Below are 26,376 nucleotides of genomic sequence, written 5' to 3' on the forward strand. Positions count from 1 at the left end.
CCTTGACTAAAGAATAAAAGAAAATTAAATCTTGAAGTACCACACCCAAATCAATTACAGCATTGAAATAATGAAGAGTGTCGTGTCATCCCATCCCATCCCATGTCTAGTGCTCATTAATACCACAGGCACTTTACTTTTAAATCTGTTAGCATTACAAACACCTCCTCCAAATACCATCCCTCAGAGGGCAGCTTTTCCTCTGGGAATTTTCCAGAGACTTAACCTTGGTCTATGAAGCAATGTGAGATTTTGAAGCACCAGTTTTTGGTGCTTCTATCCATTCTGCTGCAGAACCTGACAATACTTCAGTAGATATGGGATCAAGTTCACTCCCAAAGCTTTGTATATGGCAAACACTGGAGAGCAAACAGGACATTTTCCAACCCATTTCTGTCTTGCTGACCATCAAAAAAATCCCACAAAATCTTGATGCTGATCTAACAAGTGTTTAGGGGTTGTCAGACAGAGTGAAGGTGGATGATCAGCCTGGAAGAAGGGATCAAACCTCTGATAAACTCTAAGCTGATAAGCTCTAGCTGACTATAATATCTGCTGGGTGTGAGGATGCTCCTGGGACAGAGAGAATCTTCCAGGAGAGGACAAGGCAGGTGATGGCAGCAGGAGGTTTGATGAATTGACACAGATAGATGGATTTGGAACAGCTGAGAGGACTGAAAGGGCTGCTAAGTGTAAAGGGAGCAGAGCCCATGAGATGGCCAGATAGGAATTTGTTCTGGTAGAAGGGACTGGTGACCAGTGGTCACAATTCTGCATTATACCCCTTGTGAGGGAAAGCAGAACAGGGGTGTCCAGGGGGGTTAACTCAAGGCAGCTGTGTGGGAGACCGAGGTCCTGGCCAGCTTTGTGGAATAGGTAAGGTAAATAACACCAATTACAACTCCACTTGACTGATGCTTGCAACAGAGGATGGTCAAAAGCTGTAAGTGCTTCTACAGCAATGCTAGAAATCTAAAGAATAAGATTGTGGAATTATGCTACTTGTCAATAAATGACAACTCTGATATAAAAGGCATCTTATGCTGGTGAAAGGAGGATAATCAGTAGCATACATAGACTAGTCCATCTACTTTACAGGAACAACAGAAAATGAGATACAGATAGGGCAATGGCAAAATATGTGAAGGCTACAACAGTGTTACAGAAAAAAATAGGGAGGAGGGGAACATTAGGAGTCCTTGTGGGTGGAAATAACAGGAAGGTAGGACTTGGTTTGTATTTAGGATTCCTCTGTTAAAGATGCCAATAATTAAATACTCAGTGAAATTAGAAAAGCTGAACAACTAGGTCAGGTAGCAATACTGGTCAATTCCAACTACCCAGATACTGTCAGGCACAATGCCTCATCCAGATGTGATAAGGAAATAAAAGTATTAGACCCACTAACTGAGTTTTTCCTTAGCACAATAAACACTGAGACCCATAAGAAAGAATGCTGCTCTGAGTTTAGTCTCAAGTGGTGCACAGGACCTGCTTCAAGAGGTACCACTGGGAGAACTGCTCTGCAAGAGCTTCAAAACATAACTGAATTTAATGTTGTAGTGCACTGAGATAAAGTAAGTCAAACAAATACATCACACAGATATCCAATTTCAAGCAGGGGAAATGCATAAAAATCACAAAAATAGTAAAAGCCTGAAAAAGCAGTCAAAAAGGCAAGAAGCCTAAAGCAACCTGGAGGCTTTTCAAAAACACTGTATTAAAAATCCCAGTAAACCATGTGTCACATATCAAAAAGAAAGTAAAATGGTTCAATAAAAACCCTGCACAGCTAATAATAAAAAAACAAACAAACAAACAAAACAAAACCTAAGCAGGCTATTGTAGGCAAAAGGGTTGGCATTTAAAAAATTGCTGAAATGAACAGGAAAGCCCATAAAAATCAGATAAAGAGTAAATGGCAACTAGGATGGCTAAAAATGAATGAGAAAATTTTGCAGAAGATAACCAAGCTGATAGTAAAAAGATGTTTAAAGGAAAACAAAAAGCCATCAAGGGAAATAGCAGCACCACATGATGCCAAGGGCTCATAAGGGGCACTTGGGGATAGTAAGGCCACAGCAGAGAAACCTGGTGACTTCTCTGCAGAGGTTTTTTCTGCTGAGGGTACTTGAGAAGGTCTCTATTCCTTGAGATAGAATTATTTCAGAAAAGTATGAAGGAAGTAGTAGATAAAACAGGTAAGGCAGGTGTTACTAAGTGAACACCAGTGGGGACATTCACCCATGACTTCTGGAGGAACTCAAGAGGGAAACTGCAGAACTGCTGGGCAAAGTGTGTGACCCAGCATTACAAACCCCACTGCACTAGTGGGCTGGTGCCAACCAAGCTTCCATGTGGAAAGGGGGCTCAAGAGGAAACTTTGAGAACTGTGGGCCAGTTAATTTCACTTTCCTGCTTGGCAAGGCAGTAGTCCACCTTAAGGAACACAATAACTGAGCTCAAGGATAATCATGGTAAAGCAAGCCTTAGTGACTACAATGTATTTGGATTTTCAAAACTGTTTTATAAAATGCTCCGCTGAAACTTTTAAAATAAATTATCTTGGGGTTGCAAGAGAGGTGCTCTTATGGACTGAAGGCTGTTAAAGGATAGGAAGAAAAGAATAGTAACTGATGGTCACATTTCAAAATGAAGACATAACACCAGTGGGTCCTCTCAGACATGCTGTAACTGGTTTTTTGCAAAGATTCCAATGGTGATCTACAGAAGGGACTGACCTGTGATCTGAGTAACTGTAGATGATACTAATCCCTCTTAGGTTGTTCAATATGATGCTGGTGCTGAGGAATGGGGAGATCTGGTGATTTCTCATGCTGGGACCTCCATAAGGACCCCACCAAACTGGATAGGTACAGTTCTGGTCTGCCACAGAATGAGAGAGTAAAGGGACTAAGGGCTAGTGTCACCTTCCAAAGAGAACCTAAAAAGGCTGTGACTCACCCTTTTGGAGAAGAGAAAGCTGAGAGGGAATATAACTGAGATTTACAAAATTAGGGAAACAGTGAGTAACCTAAACACAGACTTACTCAAAATCTCCCCGTACTGGAAATAGGGTGTATTTGAGGAAACCAGAGGGAGCTTTGCTTAGAACAGGTCAGACAGTGATTTATATAATTTATATCATTTGAATAGTGCCAGTGGAGGTTGCAAAGACATGCAGTTACAGTAGCTTCAAAAAAGGATTGGAAAATTCAGGACGAAACACAGATACTGAAGGAATATTTAAATTGGGTTATCTTGGGTGCAAGTGAATGGACTGCAGAAAATTGCCAGAACTCTGTGCTCCCTATAAATAGCATCTCTTATAGTAGTTCACTTTTGGGAACAGAATAGTGAGCTAGATGAATAATTAAGAAGATGCTTCTAATGTTATTATTTTGTGGAGAAAAAAATTAAATATCAGATTTAATCAGATATATCAGTTTACACCAACAGACTTACAAGGAGCTACTGCCATTATACCAGCTTGGAAGCCAGTTAATTATGATATACAAGAATTACACTAACTGTTGATAAAATTTGATTTAAAGATTTCCCTATAATATAATCATGGAGTTGACTTTGGAATATTTGTGTGTTCTATTTTGTTGTTGTTTGTTTTTAATTACAAAGAAACACATCTAAATCTAGCCCATGTGTTAAGACTTAAACTTGTATGGAAAATGTTTGCAAGCAAATATCACACACTACATTTCCCAACTGTGCAGCATCCAAAAGCAGACAGAAGTAATTTTAGGTGTACTGGTAATAGCTTACCCTTGGCCACTGCATCAGTGAAAGCAACAGAACAGCTGTAAAGGACTGCTAGTGAACACTCATGTCAGTCTAGGCTAAAAATAAATGTTTGGGCTTTCCCAAGAAGTGGCCTTTATGGGGGGACACAAAACTGTCTTATAATTTCAGTTTCCATCATTCCAGCCCCTTGCAAAAACAATGACTAAATGGCTTGAGCACTGTTAGACGCTTGACTTGGGAAGTACAAAAGAGTGCAATTTCTCACTCTATAGAAAGATCAAAAAGATTTCTACTCACTTCCACTTTCTATAAAGCCTTCTAGGCTGGTGATGAAGCAAGCCTGATTAGAACTTCAATGGATCAAACAGTTGGCCATTGTACTGAATGGAGTTATCGTTTCCTACATAAGTGCATTAATGTTTAACAAATTTTAAGGCACATATATTGTTCTCTGAGCAATGCAGGGTTTGCAAAGAATTACAAATCTCAAGATTTTAGGAGCTGCAATAAAAATCTTGAGGAAGAAAGAAAGAAAACCAGATTTTTAAAATTCATTTAATCCCAGCTTTCCATTTCATTCAAAACAGAATTTCAATACCATATCAGTGTTTCCCTTTACTCTTTTCCCTCATACCCAGGCATCTGTGTACTCCTTATATTATGTTTTCCAAATGCACCTTAGGGAAAGGGTGAGTCTCTTGTTGTAGGAGAACAATTTAGGAGAAGTTGCCATAGAAGAAAATTAGAAGATTTATCTGTCTCAGGGAGAAAAGTCTGCTGTCTTTGCTCTGCCTTCTCACTCTGTGTCCTCCACTGAGGCTTATACTGTGGTTTCTTGCCATGTGGATCTGAGCACTCCTTCAGGAGCTTTGATTTGCACTGTAACTCCACTGAGATTTTGCCCACTGTGAGAAGGGGAGATGTGGCTGAGGCTGGTCCCCAAGCCTGGCTCCTGCAGCCCCAGCTCCATCTACCTAGATGCAAGGTATGGTTAGATAGACTGGGTATTTGTAACCAGCTAACAGTAAATACAACTGGAATGTAACTGGGCTGTAGTGAAAAGAACAAAGACTAGAGTTATAGTAGGAGTCCTAGTAAAATATATGTATTGTATAAGTGGCCTTGCCCCAATCCTAGTTGTTCTAAATGGGCTGCAGCTGTGATGTCCTTAATTGGGTGGCAGCTGTGGCTGATGAAGATAACTGGGATAAAAGGGGGTGGGCTTGGCTAGTCAGGGAGAGCCTTGAAGGAGTCCTGATGAAGAAGCAGGAACAACACTGCTGTGAAGAGCTGTGTGAGAGAAAACACAGAAGGCACAGGACTTTATAAATATGATAGCAACAATATGAATAAAACAATTGGTGACCCCGATGTGATAGAAGATAGGACAGCTGAGAGCTGTGGAGGTTAAGACAGCCAAGAGCTGTGAAGAAACATGGCCTTTGAGACGAGGAGCTGTGAGAAATATGGCCTTTCAGCAAGGAGCTGTGTGTGTTGTACGTGGCCTTTGAGTCATGAGGAAATGTATGTATTGTACTTGAATATCCGTATAGTACTTGAATATCTGTAAGTAAAAGAAAAGGGGGAAATATAGTAGGAGTCCTAGTAAAATATATGTATTGTATAAGTGGCCTTGCCCCAATCCTAGTTGTTCTAAATGGGCTGCAGCTGTGATGCCCTTAATTGGGTGGCAGCTGTGGCTGATGAATATAACTGGGATAAAAGGGGGTGGGCTTGGCTAGTCAGGGAGAGCCTTGGAGGAGCCCTGATGAAGAAGCAGGAACAACACTGCTGTGAAGAGCTGCATGAGAGAAAACCAGCCAGAAGGTATGGGACTTCAGAATGAATACAATATGAATACAACATAGAATGTCATTAAAGATTGAGAAAACCAAAAGCAGCTTACAGAAGGAAGATTACTCTTTCTGCTATGAAGATGTGAACACAAAGCAGGACTGGAGGTGGGAACTTCAACGGGATCATGTATGGCCTGAGAGACATTTTTTTTCGAGAAACTTCTCCAAGAAACAACTCAGCATTTGCTATGAGTTGCTAACACAGTTATCAGCAATGTCCTGATTCGCTGCACATTTGGATTTGACCAGCTTTCCTTTTGGGAATGAAGAAGAAAGTGTCATATGCAGGTGTCCTCACAGCCCTGGGAGCAGCTCAGATGAGAGGCAGGAGGTTGCAGGCTAGATGATGCTTTTGCTTAGCTGCAGCAGCTCCCCCACCACTACAGTGGGCAGATCATGCTTCTGCTGTTTTATTTTTCTGTTCCCACTGGATTTTAGCTGTGTCTGAGCCCAGTGAAAGCTGCAGGGTCAAGCCCAGCCAAAATAGAGTAGAGAAAACCTAAAACCACATACCTCTTTGCAGTAGGCCTGTTAGGTGGGTGCATTGATTTGTGCTACGTTGCATTTTGCCCCTAGAAACTGCCCCTGTGAAGCAGGAATCAGCTTTTCTGTGCCTTTGTGCCTATCCTCACCGGTCCTGAACCAAAAGCAGTGTAGACAGTAGTACAGGGCTTCCAGATGCCTTACATCTGGAGACATGGCCCAGATCACCACAGCCTGGATGAATCTCTGCACATCTTGACAGTTCCTCTCTGCCTCTAGCACAGAGTCCCAGGAAATACCAGTGGGCATATTTTGCAAAAAACCCCTTTTTTAAAAACAAAAGTTATTGGATTAAGACAACAAATAAAGCTAAGCCCATTTCCTTATATGCTCTATCTTAAGACTACAATGACAACAAATGAAGTGGAAGCCCATATAAATAAAGAGCAGGAATTCCTTCAGACCTTCACTCCTTCCATGGTTTGCAAATGTGTTTACCACTTCAGTGAGTTCACTTCATTCAACAGATGCTGATGTGCATTCAGTAGCAGCAATCCAAAGAAAATGCTTTTAATTTGCCTGGTTTTAGACCTGTCACTAACAGAGGGCGAATTTCCAGAGGATGGCAGGGCTGACAGCTGGCTGCAGACCCTTGCAGTGCTGCTCCTACCTGAGCTGCAGGCAAGTGACAGCTCTGTGGCACCTGGGCTGGAGAGCCACTGCAGAAGCAGGCTCTGCCAGACTGCTTCAGGCACCCTGACAAGTGCAAACACGCAGGAACCTCTATTGTGCATGCAATGAGTCACCTCGAACAGAAGAACGTGTGCCGTGCCAGATTATACTGAGCTTTTGTGAAAATAAATATTCCCATTGAGGATTAGCATGAGACCAGAAGCCATGCCAAACTTGACTAGACTCTAAAGGCCAATCCAGTTCCTTAAACCAGATGTTTAACAGAGGTTGTGGCATCTGAAAAGATCAGCAGACACAAAATACAGGCAGTGTATGCTAAATCAGAATGAGGTGTATAATTTCAGAGAGGTAAAATATGATTTTTGAAGTGTAAAATTCAGTAAATCCCCTTTTCCAATACTTTTTCACATCTTGCACAATTAACCACAAGCAGTAAAATATAATTTATGTTTTGTGGCATATCCTTTTTCTCTTTTTGAGTATCTATTTAAAGGGAGGCCAACCTCATTAGAAAGTGGGTTTACTTACTTTCCTGAGGTAAAACTGAGAGTGGTAAGCAAGTGCATAAAATCTGCCCTCACTTTACCAATCTAGATAGGAAGCAACTCACAGGGAGCTTCTTGTCAGTGGCACCTGACTGATTCTCTTCTGTGGTATTTTCACATTTTCAGCTTTTCCAACCTATGCAGTTAGTTTTGTTTAACTACCTCTTTTTTCTTTCACATTTGGCAACTTGAAATTCAAGGTCATTCAGTCAATAAGGAGCATGAAAAACATTTCAAAGTTGATAGTTTTGCAACAGATATTTTCATGAACTCTAGTGAGCATCTTACAGCATCAGTTTTTGATTTTCAGTCAAAAGTGGGAAGTGGCAGGAGGCACTTGCCAAACTTCATGTGCTGGATGATGAGGGTAAGGCAGTAACAGCTGGAGGGAGCCCCATGGGAAGCTGTGTCTCAGGGGATGGCTTGTTTGTCCTCAGATCATCAGGTTGCCACTGGGTTATTGTGATGGAAAGCAGATCATGAGCAGCTCATGGTCAGGCCACGGGAGTGTAACCATAACAGTCCCCATGGCATGGTGGCCCAGGATCATCTGACTTCCATGGAGACATCAGGACTTCTGCAGTAAACAGCAATGTTCCTTGCCTCCCACCTACACTGTGACTTTCCTGCCACCTCTCCCCCCACTCAGACGTGGAGTCAAGCTTGAGGAATGCAATGGGAATGGGAACTGGTGGCTGGCTGTGTGGAGGGAAGGCAGAGGATGAAAAATCTTATGAGGTTTGTGATAGCAGAACTAGCACATGACCTGCCACCACATCTCTTGCCTGACCTATTCTTAGAGATGGGTGGATGGAAAAGGCTGAGTCACTGTCTCAGCTGCAGAAGACCAAGCTGTACAGAAGGAGCTGCCAGCCAGGGCTCCAAGCCATACAGGATAGGAGCCCTGCCCTATTTCTCAGTGCTCTTTGTGGCAGGTGGCTAATCCCCTCCACCCCATCTCCTTTCCTCTGCCTCATTCCTCACTAGTTCCCAGAACAAAGAACAGACTGTCAGCCACAACATAATGCCAGGAATTCTAAACAGTTGCCTTTCAGCAGGGATTTCAGGTTTTGCAGGCATGGTTCCCTCTTGCTTTATGGAAATCATACAGAATCACAGAATTATTTAGGTTGGAAAAGATCTCTAAAATCATTAAATGTCTGTATCCCATGCATGTATGTGGTATCTTTTCATCATTCTGATCTGATCAGCTTGTCAAGGCTGTCAGGTTCCTTGGCCCTCATCTTTGAGATAGGTGCCTGCTACATATCATAACAAGGCATTCACAACAAAGCACTTCAAATCTGCAAGCCTGTGAGAAAGTAAGATGAAGCACCAACAACTTTTTCCTGAAAAAGAATAATGGTTTTAGCACTCTTAGCAGTCTAACGCAAGTCCACCTATGGCAAAATATGTAGCATTGAACGTGTACCATCAGGAACAATTTACAGGAAAAAAATGTTACTTACACGGCTTCCTTTTTCAGGGAAACACTGACATCCTCCACTGCAGTCTCTGCCTCCACATGGTCCTGTGTATTTCTTTCCACCCTGCAAACCAGAACACACATAACACAAAAGTTAGAAGATATCAGCTAGAACATCTGAAACAACACAATCAGCTTTGATTAGCAGACTTGCTGGGAAATGCTAAAGCAAAGACCAGGATCAGATCTAGGATTTACAGCTGAAACCTCTTTAATATATGCTTAGAAACAAACTGTGAGTGACTGTCCAGTTCTTGGAGATCAGCATCAAGAAATATAATGCTACTTCATTTATTTCCCTCCACATTTTCAAAACACTGCAGCTTGATACTGAGCAGTATCTCACAGATCTTTTTTGACACATGCAATAGATATCACATCACAGAAGTGCAGCTGCTTAAATTCTTCAGGGACATGTATTAAATCCTAGGTCACAATGCAGCACATCCTTGTATGCATGCTCCAAATGGTTGCTGTATTTTGAAATATTTATTGGTGGACATAAAGGAAGATGTAGGTATCATGTTCAAAATCATGAGCCAAACTCCTGCTTTCTCTTCTTCTAGAGCTACCTATTCCGGAAGAGCAAAAAATTTGTCAGCCACTGTGATTTAGAAGTCACTCCCAGCTTAAGTAAATGTCTTCAGTTACATCTCTCCTGCCTGACCACAACCACATTGGCCTGGGCCACAAATATATGGATCACAAAATATGCACTGCTCCACAGAAACCCTTGGATGGACTTCAACAGGCAGGCAAACTCAGATTATATTCCATGCAAGTGCCTCCACAGAATGCAGCAGCCACAGCCAGTCTTGTTCAGAAACCTGAACAGCAGAGATGCTGTGCATGCTGTGGTGTGACTTTTATAAATGTAACTTAATGATTAGGAATGTTGTGAAGACCTGCCTGCAGCACACTGGAACCCCTGAAAATGACCCAGCAGCCTAGTAAGTAATCTGGGAAAGGAGGAAGGGATTTCTCATCACTATTTATGAACTTGACTTGGCCCACAGTGAATAATTAATACAGTCAGAAGAAAAAGAGAGGACTAATCTAGTGGCTACAGGAAACCTGAATCTGTCATTCAGGGCATTTCACATGCAGTGCTCCTCACATGAAACCTCAAGGCAACCCAGTTGTAGGGTGCAGAGTCAGGCTCCAAGTCACTTGTTCTCCTCTGGGCTAAAGCAAATAGTGCCTTCACTTTTCCACCTCCTTCAGAGCTTGAGTTCATCATCTCTTGAAAGGGAGGTGAAGGGGATATAAACAAGGCTCCAAAACAGGATGGGTGCTCTGAACTGCTGTGCTGTTTCATAAATAGACAGTGATGCTGCTATTCCTGCCTCTAGGGCTGACTTAAGGAGCTAAAACAGAGCGGAGACCAAAGCTGCCATGGGGCTCTAAGCAGTCCTCTACTCAATGCCTGAGGCTTTTCAGTCACGTTTCTCAGGTATCCATTTCTGCCTTCACAGTACCTGAAAACACAGCTCTGGGATTTGGATATCTCCCTGGCAGTCAAATTAATAAAAGGTATGGAGTAGGCACCAAGCACTACCTAAGTCCTGCTTTGGTCATATTTGTACAGCAGATTCTTAATCTTATGATACACAGAAATACAAAGTTCCCAAAACAAGTTTTATGCTTGTCATGAGAAGGTTCATGTCTGTATCTAAAGTACTTTTATATACTAAAACACTTTTGTTTCAGCTTTATATTTAATGTTCATGTTTAATTGAGGAGGTAGGGTTTTCCTACGGATCAAAGCAGTCCACCAAACTGAAACCATGCCCTGACCTAGGTTAGGTGTCTTATTCAGGAAATTATTTCATGGATGTAGCAGAATTCTGCGTCATGTTATGAATTCTGATTTATGTTTAGGCTATTGTTTAGAGGAAATATTAAATCAAGACAATTTTATAAATTCCAGCAGTTTGCTCAGGTTGGTCCATTTTTTAGTTAAATAAACCTCACTATTTCCATGGAGTTTATTTCTTATTAACCCATTTGCAGATGAAATGTGCATCTTTTTCTCAGTATCCTTCATTTAACGGAGTTTTGCCCACAGTTTCTTTTCTGAAGTTGAGTATAGTTCTATGAATTTTTATGGATGCCATGCAGATGAATGGCCTGTGTGATCATAATTCTTCTGGAGGATGTGGGTATACTTTAGGGAGAACTGTGCTATGTAGTGCTGCCATTGGTAACAATCAATTCTGAACTTTTAGAATCTGTTTTTGTCCATGTTGTAAACAACAGCATATCCCAGCCTAAGAGTAACAGACAGATACAGTAATTTGATCATGTGGGTTCTCAGTTTTGCTACTGAGAAAAAAAAATAATGAGAACAATAAGTTTATTTCTTTAAATAGCATAGTGACTCTAAATTTGGTAAACTGTTGTCAAGAGGAAAATAGAAAATGAATCAGAACTATGTTAAGATATTTGTGCACTTGTAAGAAAAAAATGGAGGAGGCTGCTAATGCTTATTTCAAATGGAAGTTCAAAGTCCATTGTTTGTGTACTATCCACCATCCAATATTTTAATTTGCATGCTGTAACAATACCAGCAGCTAATATGGGGACACAATTGTTTTCTTCCACAATTTTAGGAAGCTTTTTTTTTCATTATTTTTTCATTTTGTATCCTTTTATGCACACAGATTCTGCAGACAATGAAAAGAAAAATCTGGATGATTCTCCAAGGGTAGGGAACATAATGGGAAAGCATTTGAGATCAGCAGTAATATACCTCTTCTTGATTATACTTGGGCTTTCTTTATTACCTAATTTCCACCTCTTCACTTTTCAACTGCTAGTGGAATGACTCTGGGAACTTTTAGTCACATGCAGCATTTTCTACTATCTTCCACTATTACAAATGTCTAGAATATTTATAATTTTTTGAAGGTTGCTGCACTGTTTGATCTTGCATTACTGGTGGTTACAGTCTAAACCAGTATGATTTACAAGCTTGTTAATGTTCAAAAATAAGTCTGTTAAGGATTCTTGTAGAACTTTGCTAAAAACAACTGTACCCATGGACCCACAATTGACATGAAGGGAAATCAAATGGACATATATCAGTCAATAATTAGAATGCAAAAACCTGAAAGTTTCAAATTTAGCAATGGACAATGTACTTTGAAGTCCTCAACTATTTGTGTCCTGAGGAAAACAGATTTCTGGGAACATAACACTAATGGTGATAACCCAATGTGGTTGTTTTGAACTGAGCAGGAGCCTTTTTGGTCAGTGGCAAGAACAGTCACATCTAGGACATGCTTCATTCCATCCTTACACTGGCATTTAAACTGATGGACTGCATCTCTCCCAGAAAGGTCCTACTGCTTTCTCTCAACCACAAAGGTGGGTGGAGGTAGCTTCCACAGAGACATCCACCCCCTGTAGAAAGTGTAAGGATGGGGAGATGAATCTCCTGACTAGCTCAGTATGCAGTTAAATGAAGAGAAGTGTTCCTGCACCAGAACGATATTCTAGGATTTGTGTAATCAAGCTGGAAGAACTGGCCCTCAAGTATGAAGGTGTCTGCTGAGAAGCCTCTCAGCTCCAAGTCTTTCTTATGTTTTGGATGATGTATAATCCCACTAATCTCTAAGAAGGCCAGAGTTTAGCCAGAGTCTAGAAATGGGGTTTATAGGATCTAATCTAAGATTCATGCAATATAGGCGCAACATCCAGCTGCTGTTTTAGATCACTCAGAGACTCTCATCAGATCTATTTCAGATACCAGAGCTAAATCTCATCATAGGAGAGTAAGGGGATTAGAGATGTAACATAGGGTAACTGGTTCAGATGTGTCTACAGAGCAGATGTCCAGTTTCACATGAGATGAATCCTGTGCTAAGTGCCCAAGTCTCACCCTCACAGGAAGCTACACCCTTTGATGGGAAAACTGAGTGTGAAGAACGTTATTTAAGAGCAGACATATGCGCAAACACAAAATGAGCTATGCCATTGCAATGGAGTGCAAACTTTCTGTGCATAAGGTGAGGTGCTGCTTAATTAGAATTAGGTTGGAGAATCAAGAGTAAAATAAGGTAATTCTGTCCAGAAATGTGTAACATTGATGTTCCCAATGAGACCCACAGGGTCAAAACGCAACCCTTGGAGGCAATGCTGTCTCATTCAGCCAACTGTAATGGTAATACCATATTAGAGAAAATTTTGCCTAGGTAATAGTGTCAGAAAAAATAACTTTTGAGTGTTAAAAAAATGGGACCAATGAGGGAAAAGAAATTGAGAGTAGTTTGTTTATTTGGGAGGAGTATAGGCAGGGAAATGGTAGTGCAAGAGTGGTGAAAACTTGGAAAATAAATAAAAAAAAGATGAAGAGGGCATCAAATTAGGTGAAGAATGGAAGTGGTGAGGATATATGAAGAGCAAGGGCAGGGACATCTGCAGGCAGCAGTGAGGTTGACTTGTGAGCACAAGCCCACTGGGAGCCCCCATGGGGAGAGACCACAGGTCTCTTGACCAGGCATGTCCTGTGGGAAGGTGAGGTAAGAAGGGATAAGCTTGTAAGGAAGGACAGGCTTACTCCTAAATACCAACTGCAGGAGCAAAGGCAGTACAATTACAACTTAATAGCCCTTTTGTGTAATTTATCAGATTTTTACAGTGATTTTGTACAAATGATAATAACAAGAAGATATAGAATTGTAATTCACTGTTTCTTGCAGTGATGTAGTTGTGAATTATTACTAATAACAACAGTGATATGCTACTTTGCCAAATAAAGAAATGCTAGGTTCTTAGAGGTGTTTTCTTTAATCAGCAAATCTTAAGTTACATCTAACACTGATCAAGTTCACACTGTTCAAAGCTAAGCATCTCCAGAGCTGGCTTACCCAGCCACTGTGCTGGGATGAATATATTCATCATGTTCAAGGAACATGAACACTGCTCAAACAAAAGCAAGAGAAAACATGTAAGTAAGTGCCACCTATGTTTGTGCATATTTGCCGAGTGTAAATACTTCTCATTTTTATGTATAGCAAGCATACAACGTGTGTGTCCCAACACAAAAATTTTTCTGCCCTCTTGCTTTTTCATCATTTTTTTGTCTCCAAACAATATTATTTCTCTATTTAGACATCTTCAGCCAAAAATAGACAACTTAAATGCCGCTTCTTTCAGCCAAGCTCTTAAAAAACACAGAAATACATATGCATTTCTCTTTAAACTTTTCCACACGTAATGATTTATTTGTTGCTAATCTTGGTCACATTTGGGAAGCTGTCATTTCTGCGTGCCCATTCAAGTACCTCTACTTCAAGGGCTGGTATTCTAACAAAGAACAAAAGCAACCAGAGACAGACCTCAAAGTAGAGTTCTATGAGTACAGAAAGACCAGGAAATATAAGCCATTTCCTTACATACAGCTCAAAAAATAATTACGGAAATTATAATGAAAATATTGCAACTTGGAATCAAAGACTCCATACACCGACATCTTTGATAACGTGTTGTACATTGTAGTTGTGCATTAACCTTTGTGCTGACAAGCCCCATTCTGTACACCCAAGTTTCACCAAGGGTGTGTTTTAGAAGTTTTAGGAGCTTGCAGAAGCACTGAGCTAGGACTGAGGTGCTGACATTCTGCATGCCCCTGCAGTGGGGCAGTGCACAGCACACTGGAGCAGCACATTCAGATGCTTCCAGTGAGGCTTCAGCCTGGAAGTCCCGAGGGAATTCCTGGCGTGCCTGAGAGTCAGCCTCTGTGTCAGTGCCAGGGAGACCAGACCAGGCCACACCTCCAGCATGAACCTCTGCTTTCACATTTGACCTTCAGCTGTTGATACCAACATTTATTTCAAATTCGGTTTATACAGCCCGGACTTAGAAACATTATTTTTTTGCTTCCTTCAAATGAAAGAAGAAAAAATAAAGTAGGAGTATGACAGAGTACTCCTGCTGCTGATCATCACCAGACAAAGAACTTCATCAGATTCAAATGTGACAGCACAGTTGTCTTTGCTCAAACCAAACATTTTACTCCTTTAAGAGCTGAAAACATTTGTTGCCTGTTACCAAACTTACTTCTCTAGAAATATGTATAAACAATCACTCAAAACAAAGTATTGAGAATGCTGTCAGTGGAGAAGGCCTGGATTGCCCAGGAATAGGCCTGGTCTCTCCTCAAAGTCAAAGATGCAATCAGCCACCAGAAAATGCCTACTAACAGTCCTGCTATTGCATGGCACAGTAAGACCACTGTGAAGCCCTTAATTGTCCAGGGAAAGGGAGAGATAATTGGCACAGTCAGAGAGGAAGGAAAAGATGTGGGTGTGGATCCTCTCCCCAACTGTTCTGAGAATGATTTCACTAAGAACTAATTCTTTCTTTCATATTTGAATGAGAGCCAGAATCTTTTCCAGACTGGATGCATGGCAACTAGAATAATTTAGTGCGTGACCTCAAAATCTTATGAATGTTTACACTTCCCACCAAAAGTAGGGGGAGCCATGTATTTACATATCCTTCAATGGAAAAACTCTGGAGGAGGAAACTGGTCCCAGGAAGAACACAAAAAGATACTTCCCACCAGCTGTATGAAGAGAGCTGGTCTCCTAACCACTGCCTAATGGAGTCTTCTCAATGCAATGAGAGGAGCTGTACTTGTGGTAATCAATTATTTATTATAAAATGGTGTGAAGTTCCACATGCCCTCTCCCTCTCATGTAGTGTATCAAGAAAACTGGGAAGCAGGATGCCAAGAAAGCAAGCAGCTTGCTTCAGCTCTGAGTCCCGATGGGCATGGGAATGGCAACAAAGGAGAAGTACCCAAAAGCACTACTGCTCCTAGGGACTGAGATACCTTGGTTTGATGTCTGGGGTAAGGAAAGGAAGGGCAAGAATTTAAAGTCTCCAATGCTGAGAAGATCCTAAGAGACAGAAACTGGTCTTCTAGGGGTGTCTCAGCAAGTATGTTGGAACCAGAGGTGCGAAATATGAATTCTGTATCTCTCAGAAATGAAGCTATAAAAGACTTTCCTCTTATGGACTTGCTTGTGACTCTTGATTATATGAACCTCTTGGCATGCAGCCTTGATTTGAAGGCTGCATAGTTTCATTTCAAAGTGAAACTTCACAGCTCCACATGTTCACTTTATTTGAGGTACTATTTACTGTCTCACTTCAGATTATAAAGTTCTCTTGTTGCTGTCTGGAGACACTGCCTTGGAACAATGGCAGAAGTCAGATATGATACAGTGTGAACTTATCCATCATATTTCCATAAAACCATTTCTAATTTTGTGGCTTTCATCCAAACACATATTTACCCAGAAAACCAGATGAAATCCAGAAAGAGCAGCTGTGATATAGTAGGCATTAAAAAAAAAAAAAAAGGTCTTTAAGAGGCCAGGCAAAGAGAAAGAGAAATGCTTAAAAGCTGCCTACATATAAAGCACAGATATTTGAATAACTCTCCAGGGGTCTTGCCTAGTTGTCCAACATGAGTTTGTTTGCAAACAGCACATTTTGAAGCAAGCAGCATATGTTGTGACACAGTTTTTTGTCAAGAGGTCTGAGAATGGAAGTTTCGTATTTTACAGGTAATGAAGTTGAATTCAGCCATATTTTCCCTTTTTTTTCTGCCACAAGGTGATTATACGTTATACTACAAAAGAGGAATATAATCTAGGAAAACCCAGTTAAAACACTCCAAAGTGTCAAACAATTAAAAGAAGTCACCTCTATAGAAAAATATAGCACTCCTGCTTATTTTCGAAGAATCTGTAATGCCATGGGAAAGGGAATCCTAAAAGGTTGCCCCAGATCTCTGAATGAAAGTGCTGCAGCTTTCAGGAACTAATGAAGAAGGGATAAAATGCAAAAGGCTTTTTCTGGAACAAAATTGCATCCAGAAAAGGAAGAAAAATATCATCTGGCACTTCTCTGTTTGAGCTTGCCTAGAGAAATGACAAATTTTGCCTCAGTCATCAGCTGAGGCTTGAATATATGGTAGCAGGAGACAGGTAATACTGCAGGAAAATGAAGCTCTTTGAAGAGCGTGCAACCATGGTTAAAATTGTCTCTTACATCTTACAAAGGGGCAAATATTAAGCAGCCATGAAGTGGTACCTATGGCCCACAATGATTACAAAAAGAGAGTAAAAGTGTTGCTCTGTTTTACCAAGGTCAGAATTGGGTTTGCCTGCAGAAAAAATACCCCACAGGTATGAGCCTAGTAAGATTTTGAAGCTGGAAATGTATTAATAAAGGTAAGTAAAGATACCTACATTAATTATTACTATTAGTTAAGGCAAGCCCATTGGCTTCCTTGATTATAATGAGAACTCAAGACACCTCCTGAATATGTAGATGCCTAAATTTAGGTGACTTCATGTCACCTGGTTCTTTGTTCAAACAGGATTTTTTAGCTGAAACTGAAAGAAAGATACAGGATGCAGCAGTAACTACAGTAAAATCTGTATTGGTAAGGTAAAATTTGATATCCTATTAAACTTGATCCCATCTTTGGTAAAGACATACTTTTGGAGATGTGTATTATTTCACTATTATCTTTTCTTATGAGACAGCAGACTCTCATCTAACATGCAAGATGACATTCCTCATCTAAAAGGATGGTGGTCTTAGATGTCTCTCTGGAACATCTTAACATGAGTCCTTGTTCTCAACACCCCACCCCTAGGAATTAAATGCATCTCCACAGAAGCTACTTAGGTCATTTAAAAACCAGTATTACAGAAGTCAGAACTGTTTTCTAGTTATTAGCAATGAAAAAAGTCCTTTGACTTAATTCTGTGATTTTATTGTGACTTTCCAAAGTAGACGTAATCACTTGTTAGGGACACTGAAAAGCACAGATTGTTTCTCTTTTAATTTTTAATTTTTATTCTAGTATTTTATTTATGCAAACCACTGTGCATTTTGTATTTGATCTGCCCAGAGCTTATGCAAGGTGCAAGTTAGTGAACAGTGTGATCTTGATATGTGCAGTTACACTGGAATATTTTCCATAAAAAAATGAAGTCAAAGCCTATCAACTCTCAATCTGAATTTGGCTTTTGTGCAATATCTTATATGACTAGAATAAAACCTCCTTTCCCATCCCTAAGAACAGAAAGACATTTGTTCACATACTAGTAGCATAATAATGAACCACAGAATTCACTCATTAAAGTAGCAATTTCTATATTTAACTACTTCTGGTTTCCGAAGTCCTTTTCAGTTTTGGAAAGACATCCAAATAATGATATCATTTGCTTGAAACAATAGAAAGTCTGGATGCTAGTCTATATATGGAGATTTTTTTTTAGTCTATTTATAAACCACGCCAGTTATTTGACCTGTCTAGTTTACTCACCTACGTAAATTGGCAGACTCGGGAAACTTAAGAACATATTATTCTTTGTGACTGGTAAGCCTTAAAGGTTGCTAATCATACCTCAGATAGGCAACCAGTATTTCTGAGAACTCATCTGTGCCTATTACACTAAGAACAAACCAGCCAGCCAATGTAGGAAAGATTTTTTTACTTTTGAACCAGCAGCAGCGCAATGGCATTACTCTGCTTGTGGGGAGGGGACTGACAGAAACCAGCTGTACAGCTGTTCACATGGCTGCAGCATCTGGACTTTCTTCAGTGCACTGCAATGGTGCCAGGGCTTCCCAAAATGTGAGCAAAACCACTGAGATTTTATTCCTGTTTCATGTTGTCTGTAATAACTTAAAAACGCTTGATTGTGCCCAAACTGCTTTTATCAATTGAATTAGTTAACTTTGTTTTCCTCTGATAACTGTTTACAGACATTGTTCTGTTTACAGTCATAGCTCAGACATGCTGATCTGGTTCTGAAGTGAATACTTAAGAGATCCTGGGAGTTCTTTTTTCCCTTGGGAGGGATGAAGTTGGCAATGGTTTTCAATGGCCTTTCAAAATCTTCTTGTCCCTGCAGAATCAGATATAATGAAGAAAGCTGAATTTAAATTCTTCCTGCAGAATTATATAAATCACAATTAGAAATATCTACCAAGAAGTGGAAGTATGGAATTATCCCTGACAGCATGATTTGGAAGGAATGGATTTGCACAGGTTTATCAGTGAGGGCACAGATTGGCTGACACTGCATTTATCATACATGCTGATGGGTAAGTCCAGTCCAGCATAACCTTTACAGCCCTGGCTCAATTTTCAGAGTTGGCTGTTAGACAAATGACTGTAGTGGAAACATTAAATGTGGAAATTTGCTATGCAATTTTTCAGAACTACTTCTTGGGATTGGACTGGTATTTCCTTAAAAGTAAGAATAATGGGTAAGAGATTTCCAAACTGGAAAAAGAATTGCATTTGATGATGGAAGTGTTTACTGCTAACTGCTTGGTCAGATGCTTCACCCACCATTTCCTTTCTATTTCAGTCAAGAAAAAGCCCATGAGAACAAGCTTTCTTACTGACCCATTTTACTTTCCACTTTTGATTGCAAAACTTTACCGCCTCCCTGAGCCTTATTGCCTCTGCTCCAAGGTGATCTGTGTTGCTGCTGGTAAAAGCCTTGGGTACAGGTTTAGCAAATAATGAAGCCACAGTAGAGGATCTGACATATCAGGGCTACATGCAGACATCTGTGAAAGCTTTTCTATTTGCAATGAGGTTAAGGAAGGTAATCTAACAGAAGAAAGTATTCAGAATGAAAAGACTAATATGCCTCTTGTGGATATAAAACCTGGTAGTCAACTATCATTGGTAATCTCTTGTCTCACCTATATACTTTTCATTTCATTAAATGTCTTAAAACATTTGCTCATAAAACTCACATGATATCTTTCTTTCTTCTGCCAAAGAGCTCTTTTAGTTACTTACCTAGTTAGGGGTCAAAATCTATATGTCAATATAAAGTATTTGCATCTGTAGATTACAAAATCAGAAACCTGGAATGGCTGAATTGTTACCCTGAATCCTAAGAAATAAATGACAGTTTATTCTTTGGATATTTCTTCATCCTGCATATCTGTTTCCACATAATTTTAATGGGAAGAATGGGAAGGTTTGTTTGTTTTATTGGGGTTTTTTTGTTCTTTTTTTTTTTTTGGAAGGGGGGAATAGGGGAGGTTTCACTTTCTTCCAAATATCCCCTTGACTATACAGGAACATCACCACAGCCATACTGTGAAACATTGGCTCAGGATATGGTAATATGGAAATTACATTTATTTACTCAATGAAGAAAACGGCTCATCCTTCCCATATTACCACTGACTTGTGTCTTAAAGCATGCTCTGGTTCAGTTTGGCAGCTGAGCTGATTCCTGTAATGTTGCAGAACTGGGTTAAATGCACTTTCCCAGAGTTTGATGAGTCACTGGTTCAGCTTGGTCTAGGACCCAGATTTTCCTGCTTTCCGGTCCACTTCCCTGCCCAACAGACAAACACTGTCTGCATTGCTGCAATTGTTGCTCAGCCTCCACACCAAAAATGCTCTTATCATAGTACAAACAACTAACATACTGAGATTATAAACAACCGAATATCGAGCTTTAAACTGACTTAAGGGATGTAATTTGGCTTCTCTTTCACATCCTTTTTCATGACATGCTTGCTATTTTGCAAACAGATCTGCAAAATTCAGAAATGCTCATGTCTTGGCAGTAAAAAGCAGAAAATAGACAAGAAAAAAAGTAAGTAATGCATTTATAGCTCACTGAATGAAGCGATATGATCTTGACTCGTGATATGAGCTTGACTCTTACAAGAGGTGGAACAAATCCCAGAGTGCTCATCAAGCTCAAAGGTTTTAGAAACTGGTAACTGATGCTTTATTCAGAACATGTTTCTGTATGGGCTGTATATACCACCTAACCCAGGAAGAATAGCCTTGAATTTGAAATCCAGAGGCAAGCAGAAGACTGGATGCATCTATACAGCTTTGCTACAAGCAGCTTTCTGTGAAAGTCCTCAGCTCAACATAATGATATTGAGAAAGAATGCCCAAAGACTAAGAATGGATCTTGGAAAAACTTTATCAGCAATGGTGTGAAATAACCTGGGTCTGCAATGTTCATGTTCAATAAAACAACAACAATGACCATGAATCCAAGCTCTGTGTCCTTGCTTGCCTCCTTAGAACCTCACGGACTGCATCTCATGCCTCTGTTCAGAACAGATCTTCAGATTAAAGATCAGTAATGAGACTGTTGGTCTCTTGAGTAGGTACCATCTTCTTGTGGCACTGGTCTGGCTTCTCTAAGATCTGAAACACAAAAGCCCAGTGGCCTTCCTCTGACATAAGATGCAAGACTCTGCTAAACTTCAAAGCAAGTAGAGGAAAACAGTTCTCCCCATGCAGATTGAGGAATCAAAGCTCTAGTGAATCATTACTCAATGTATGGCTCAAGCACCATAAAGACTCTTCTCCAGGGACCCTTTGCTCTACCACAAAAACCACAGCTTCATTTTCAGGCATCACAAGGTAAAGAAAGATCACATATTTGTCTTGTCTTTCTTTTCTGTGATCATGGAGAAGTCAGTATCTACACTATATTTTGTGAGCAGAATAGATCTCAAACACATTAAGCTTCTAGAAGGACTCTACTAGAGATCCCCTCCTGGAAGAATCAATCATTCACCGTGTACTCTTATAAACTCAATGCTTCACCAGCTGAAAACCTGGCAAAACAGTTTCATTGCTACCTGTTCACTAGATCCTTTCTTCTGTGTTCTATTTTTCCAATGTCTAAGAAATTATTCCACTTGATTTTTAAAAGGCAGGTCTTCTTCATGAAAAGGCAATGTACTGACACATGCTGGATCAGTAATGAGGTCTTGAGTCTGGTCACACTCTGTCGGCAACATCTGTTGTTCACAGAGATGAATCTCACCAAGCACTTGAGGGGCTAAGTTCTGTTTGGTGCCTGCAAGCTGCATAACTAGAACTCCATTTTTCCATCTAACAAGCTAAGCAATAATCTCAAAAAAAATTCCCATTCTCTGCTTATGCCACTTAATTTGTAGTCTTCCCTTTTGTATCTTGAAAGGTAAGAAGAGAGTTTCTCTAGTCACCAGATGCTGGGATCTGTTTTACTGAATTGGAAAGCTGGTAAAACAAGTCTTGGGGGCAGTTACTCCAAACCCTCCAAACCTTATCCACTTTATTTCCTTAGAGTGTACTTACACACATACAAGTGTAATTAATTTTCCAGGTGTGAAATGCAATATCTTTTCTTCTGGTTTCTTGTCTTTTCTGTTTTTCCGGATGCATTGGGTTCCAGTCAGCCAAAAGCTTCTCAGTAGCCGGAGATCCCAGATAAGTTGCTAACTTGGTTTCAGTTTTATTGATGCTGCTCAAGTACAATCTTTTAGCACAGCTGGACCATTTCTCTACTGTTCTCAGGGTGCTACACCATTCACACAGTGTCTATTAATGAACATTTTATTCTGCTGTTCTGATAATTCAAGCATAATATTTCAGTTTCCCTGGACCTTTGTGACTGCTGCCCATTACCTTCCTTAATCATTGACATGCTCTTTCCTTCTCTCTGTACAACACTTAGGTCACCAGATCATTTGTTTAACTCTCTAAAGTAGGTTACAGTCACACTAACATTAAGCCTTATTTTGTGGCATTAGTGATTCCTGGTGCCCACTGCTACACAGAACACTGGCTTCAGTACCTTAGGGGAGCGCTTGTTCCTGTGGTGCTCCTGTGCTTCTTTATTACACACAAGCCAGATTTTGAGTCTAGGTCACCACTGATGCAGCAAGGCAAGGTACTGAAAATATGGGCATGACAAAAAGAATCTTTGAAGATTTTAACATGGTAATAATGAAGACCCTTTATGGATTTCTCTTCTCCTATTTACTGGGAAAGATAAAGGGTATCTATAGTAACACATTTCTCATAAATTCTTGTGACATTTCAATGCCTTGCTTTTTCTTACTCATCCCCAAAAAATCTCCCACTGCAAATACCCAGTTGGCCTTAACTCTCTTGTCCCACTAAATCCAACTGTATCCCTTAATCATGGAAACCCAGGCTCCTCTTGCTTACTGAAGAACTTCCTTACCATCATAAATTGTGATGTTCTTGCCTGTGAATTCCTGCAACAATGTGAATTAGGATCCCAAGCAAGTAAGTTTTTTCTGCTTTTGCTGTTTTTATCATATTTAGGTAAGTAAGAAAACATGATTTCTTGTGTTTTCCTCATTAACCCACATCAATAATATAAAATAATGTATAAAGCTACTCTTAAAACCTCACAGTAACAAACCCCTCATCCTCCACACAAATATACTTCTTTAACTCTTACAGTCCCACAGCCCAGTATGCTTTTCTTTGTGAAAAACCACAACAAATGTAACTATTATCCCCCCATGGTAACAGTCTAACTCTCCAGTGATCTCTTTCTAGCAACAAGGGACCTACATGAAACATGACTGAAGACAACAGTTTATGCCAGATGCTTAAAGAGCAATAGGAAACACTACACGAAGAATTATCTGGTTTTGTACTTTGACCAAACATACAAGTTATTAGCCACCTCTGTTCCATATCTCGTCTTTTTTAAACTATTCTGTTCTTTCAGGAAGAGAGCAGTACAATGCTGATGTACTTTGCTGTGTCTATTGTGCTGGCAACAGCTGGCATAGCTGGCAAAAGTGAGGTTAACTTCTCGCTTCCCCCACTCCCCACCACCCCCCATCCCAGGAACACAGGAGGGAAAACGGAATTGTTCTTCTGAATTGCACATCCGTCAGCCTCCTCCTGGGAAGAGACAGCTATTTCTTATCTTGGCTGTTTTACATCACTGAAATGTGAAGGGAGAATCTGGAGGAAGGAAGTCATAGAAAAGAGAGACCTCTAGGTTTCAGGGAACTACCAGAAAAAGGGTGGGAAGGTTGTTGGTGGTGGAGATGGGAATGCTGTAGGTAATGAAGAGCTACAGAACCTACAACGATAAAAAACTTTTTAAAAGAAAATATTTTTGATTTGCTATCCTTTACCCTTTTGAAAAGACATTTAAAGAAATACCTTTAGATTATTTCAGTCTGCAAACTTCTTATCCTCTGAGATTCTAAAGGAAAGATATCTCTCTCTAATGTTATTCATGCCTCAAAAATAGACAGAAAAGCATCCTTTTTGCACTATTCTGGGACACACTGCCCCTGAAAGTAGGGATTTACAGCTAAATCTAGTATAAACAGTGTCATTTGGTAATACTTCAATAAATGGCAGCAGGGTTAATTTAGTCTTCCCTTGGGACCATAAATGAACACATGGATTCACTGAAAAGACACAAAACAATTTTAATAATCTAATTTAGAGGAAGACCTGTTTATTGGACAGACTTGAAATGCATTGGGGCAAATTTCAAAAGATCAGAAGTTAAAGATAAGCATCCAAAATGCAGAGTACTTATCTGAAACTTATTGGGACTATCTGATGCTCTGTGAAACGGTACCAGAAATCCTGTACTGGCAGGCCATCTGCAGCAATTTCACAACTTGCTTTCAGGCTAGAAACTTGATCTATTTGGTGGTAATTCCTCACCTCTGGATCTTGTGTAAAGCTGAGAGCACAGCATAAGAACTCAAAGCCCAGTAACTTTAGAATCTCCTATCTTGGAAATGCTAACCAGGCATGTCAGAACTCAAAGCTGCTCATGCAACCACAGGAGCTTGGACAAAATCAGTCACTTTCTCCAAAGAAAGCAGATGATCTGAAAAGCAGCTCTTTCTCAAGGACTTCTATGGACAACAAGTCTTCTCCACAGCCTAGAAAAGAAACATCATCTCTTGGCATCTGCCTATGAGGGAAGGGAATAATGGACCAGGCTTTATCAGGTTTAATTGAACATCTATTTTCTAGCATTTTGGACCTGGGTGTTAAAACCTATTAATTTAAAGAGTGTAGAAAACAGTATGCCAAAACATATTTGCAAAGAATTGGGTAGGTATGTTTTCAATAGCTCATTACAATTCTTCTAGTAATTGGTAGGCTGAAAGTTCAATATAATATCTATAAGGATAGGTATTCTGGGGTAAATAATGGCCCAAATAAATTGCTCTTGTCCCAAGAATTGGAAAAAATGTGTCTATGTGTGGAAAAATATTCCTAAGAGATGATTTCTTCTTTTCTTTCTTTCTTAGGAAAGAAAAAATCATTTAGTTGGGTCAGTCCGTTCTGCGCGGCTGGGGCTCCGCAGTGGCCGTGCATCCCCGCACCGCTGCACTTTCTGTAAAGCGCCGGGAGCGCGGCGGGGCTGCTGCTGCCACCGGGGAAGGGAGCGGGCGGGAAGGGGCGGCGGGAGCGGCGGGCACCGCTCCCGGGACAGCAGCGCCAGCAGCGGCGTCAATAACAGCAGCGATGCCGGCAAGGGCCGCGGTGCAGCCCGGCACGGCGCAGCACGGCACGGTGCAGCCCGGCCCAGCACGGTGCAGCACGGCCCGGCACGGTTTGGCCCGGCACGGTGCAACCCGGCCCGGCACGGTGCAGCCCAGCACGGTACAGTCCCGCACGGTACAGCATCTCACGGTGCAGCCCAGCACGGTACAGCCCCTCACGATGCAGAACGGCCCGGCACGGCGCAGCCCAGCACGGTACAGCCCCTCACGGTGTAGCCCGGCCCGGCACGGCGCAGCACGGCCCGGCACGGTGCAGCCCAGCACAGTGCAGCCCCTCACGGCGCAGCACGGCTCGGCACGGTGCAGCACGGCCCGGCACGGTGCAGCACGGCGCGGCACGGCGCAGCCCAGCACGGCCGGACACACGCGGGCCGCTCGCCCCGGGAGGCTTGGGCTCCCCGCTCCCCAGGACTGGGAACAAGAAGCCACACCAGCCCCGTGCCCTGCTCCTGCAGGTCGATATGACGCCGCGAGCACGCTCTGGGATGGGATGGCAGCTTTGCCTCCTAATGTGGAATGCTTAGGTTTTCCAAAATGACGTCTGATTAATTGGGAGGTGGAAAGAACAGGGAAGTGTAAAGATTTATTTATTTTGTTTGATTCATTGTTCCTGAGGAGGGAAGTACGGCTCAATAAGAGAGCGTAATTTAGATTGCCAGATTTCTGGGTGGAGGCTTAAACTGGTGCAGTTTGTTTGGTTCTGCAGGATGGGTTGTTTTCCTTTCGTAAGCAAAGCTAAAATTGATTCTGACCTATACTGCTTCTTGCCAGAGAGGTTTCCCTCACGCTGAATTCCCTGTTGGGGTAGACATCTGTCTTCCTGAATGATCTCAGCTCAAAGATAACACAGACCTCTAAAGAGTCAATGCACACAAGTAGGTATCAAATCTAGAGGCACAGCTGTCTTGCACACAGTGGATGTGTTGAAGTGTCATTTATCACCTGGACAGCTTGGCCAGGGAAGGCTGGTATTGCAATCACCCTGTCACATCACTGCTGCCAGTGGAGTGCCTCTGTGCAAGAAATACAAATCAGGAACAGCACAGGCTTTACCCTTCCAGCTTTATGTATAAGAGGCTTTTGTCAGCAAAATGTGTGTATGTGATCTGCTGATGGCTGGACTGCAGACCTGGCTGAAGTAAGGATGCTACTTCAACAGTTTTCA

The 26,376-nt window shown here is 41.1% G+C and overlaps 1 protein-coding gene across 1 annotated transcript in view; it reads right to left on the reverse strand.

The window, feature by feature from the left end:
* COL4A2 (collagen type IV alpha 2 chain) overlaps positions 1–26,376 on the reverse strand; it is a 141,752-nt gene that overhangs the window by 91,400 nt on the left and 23,976 nt on the right. Inside the window, exon 4 of the mRNA XM_054271539.1 lies at positions 8,806–8,886. Within this exon, the coding sequence (XP_054127514.1) occupies positions 8,806–8,886 (81 nt within the window). The remainder of the gene's footprint in view (positions 1–8,805; positions 8,887–26,376) is intronic.

The sequence above is a fragment of the Melozone crissalis genome, unplaced genomic scaffold (genome assembly GCF_028551555.1).
Source record: "Melozone crissalis strain CALT ecotype California unplaced genomic scaffold, PUWL_Pcris_2 ptg000013l_1, whole genome shotgun sequence".
Lineage (NCBI taxonomy): Eukaryota > Metazoa > Chordata > Aves > Passeriformes > Passerellidae > Melozone > Melozone crissalis.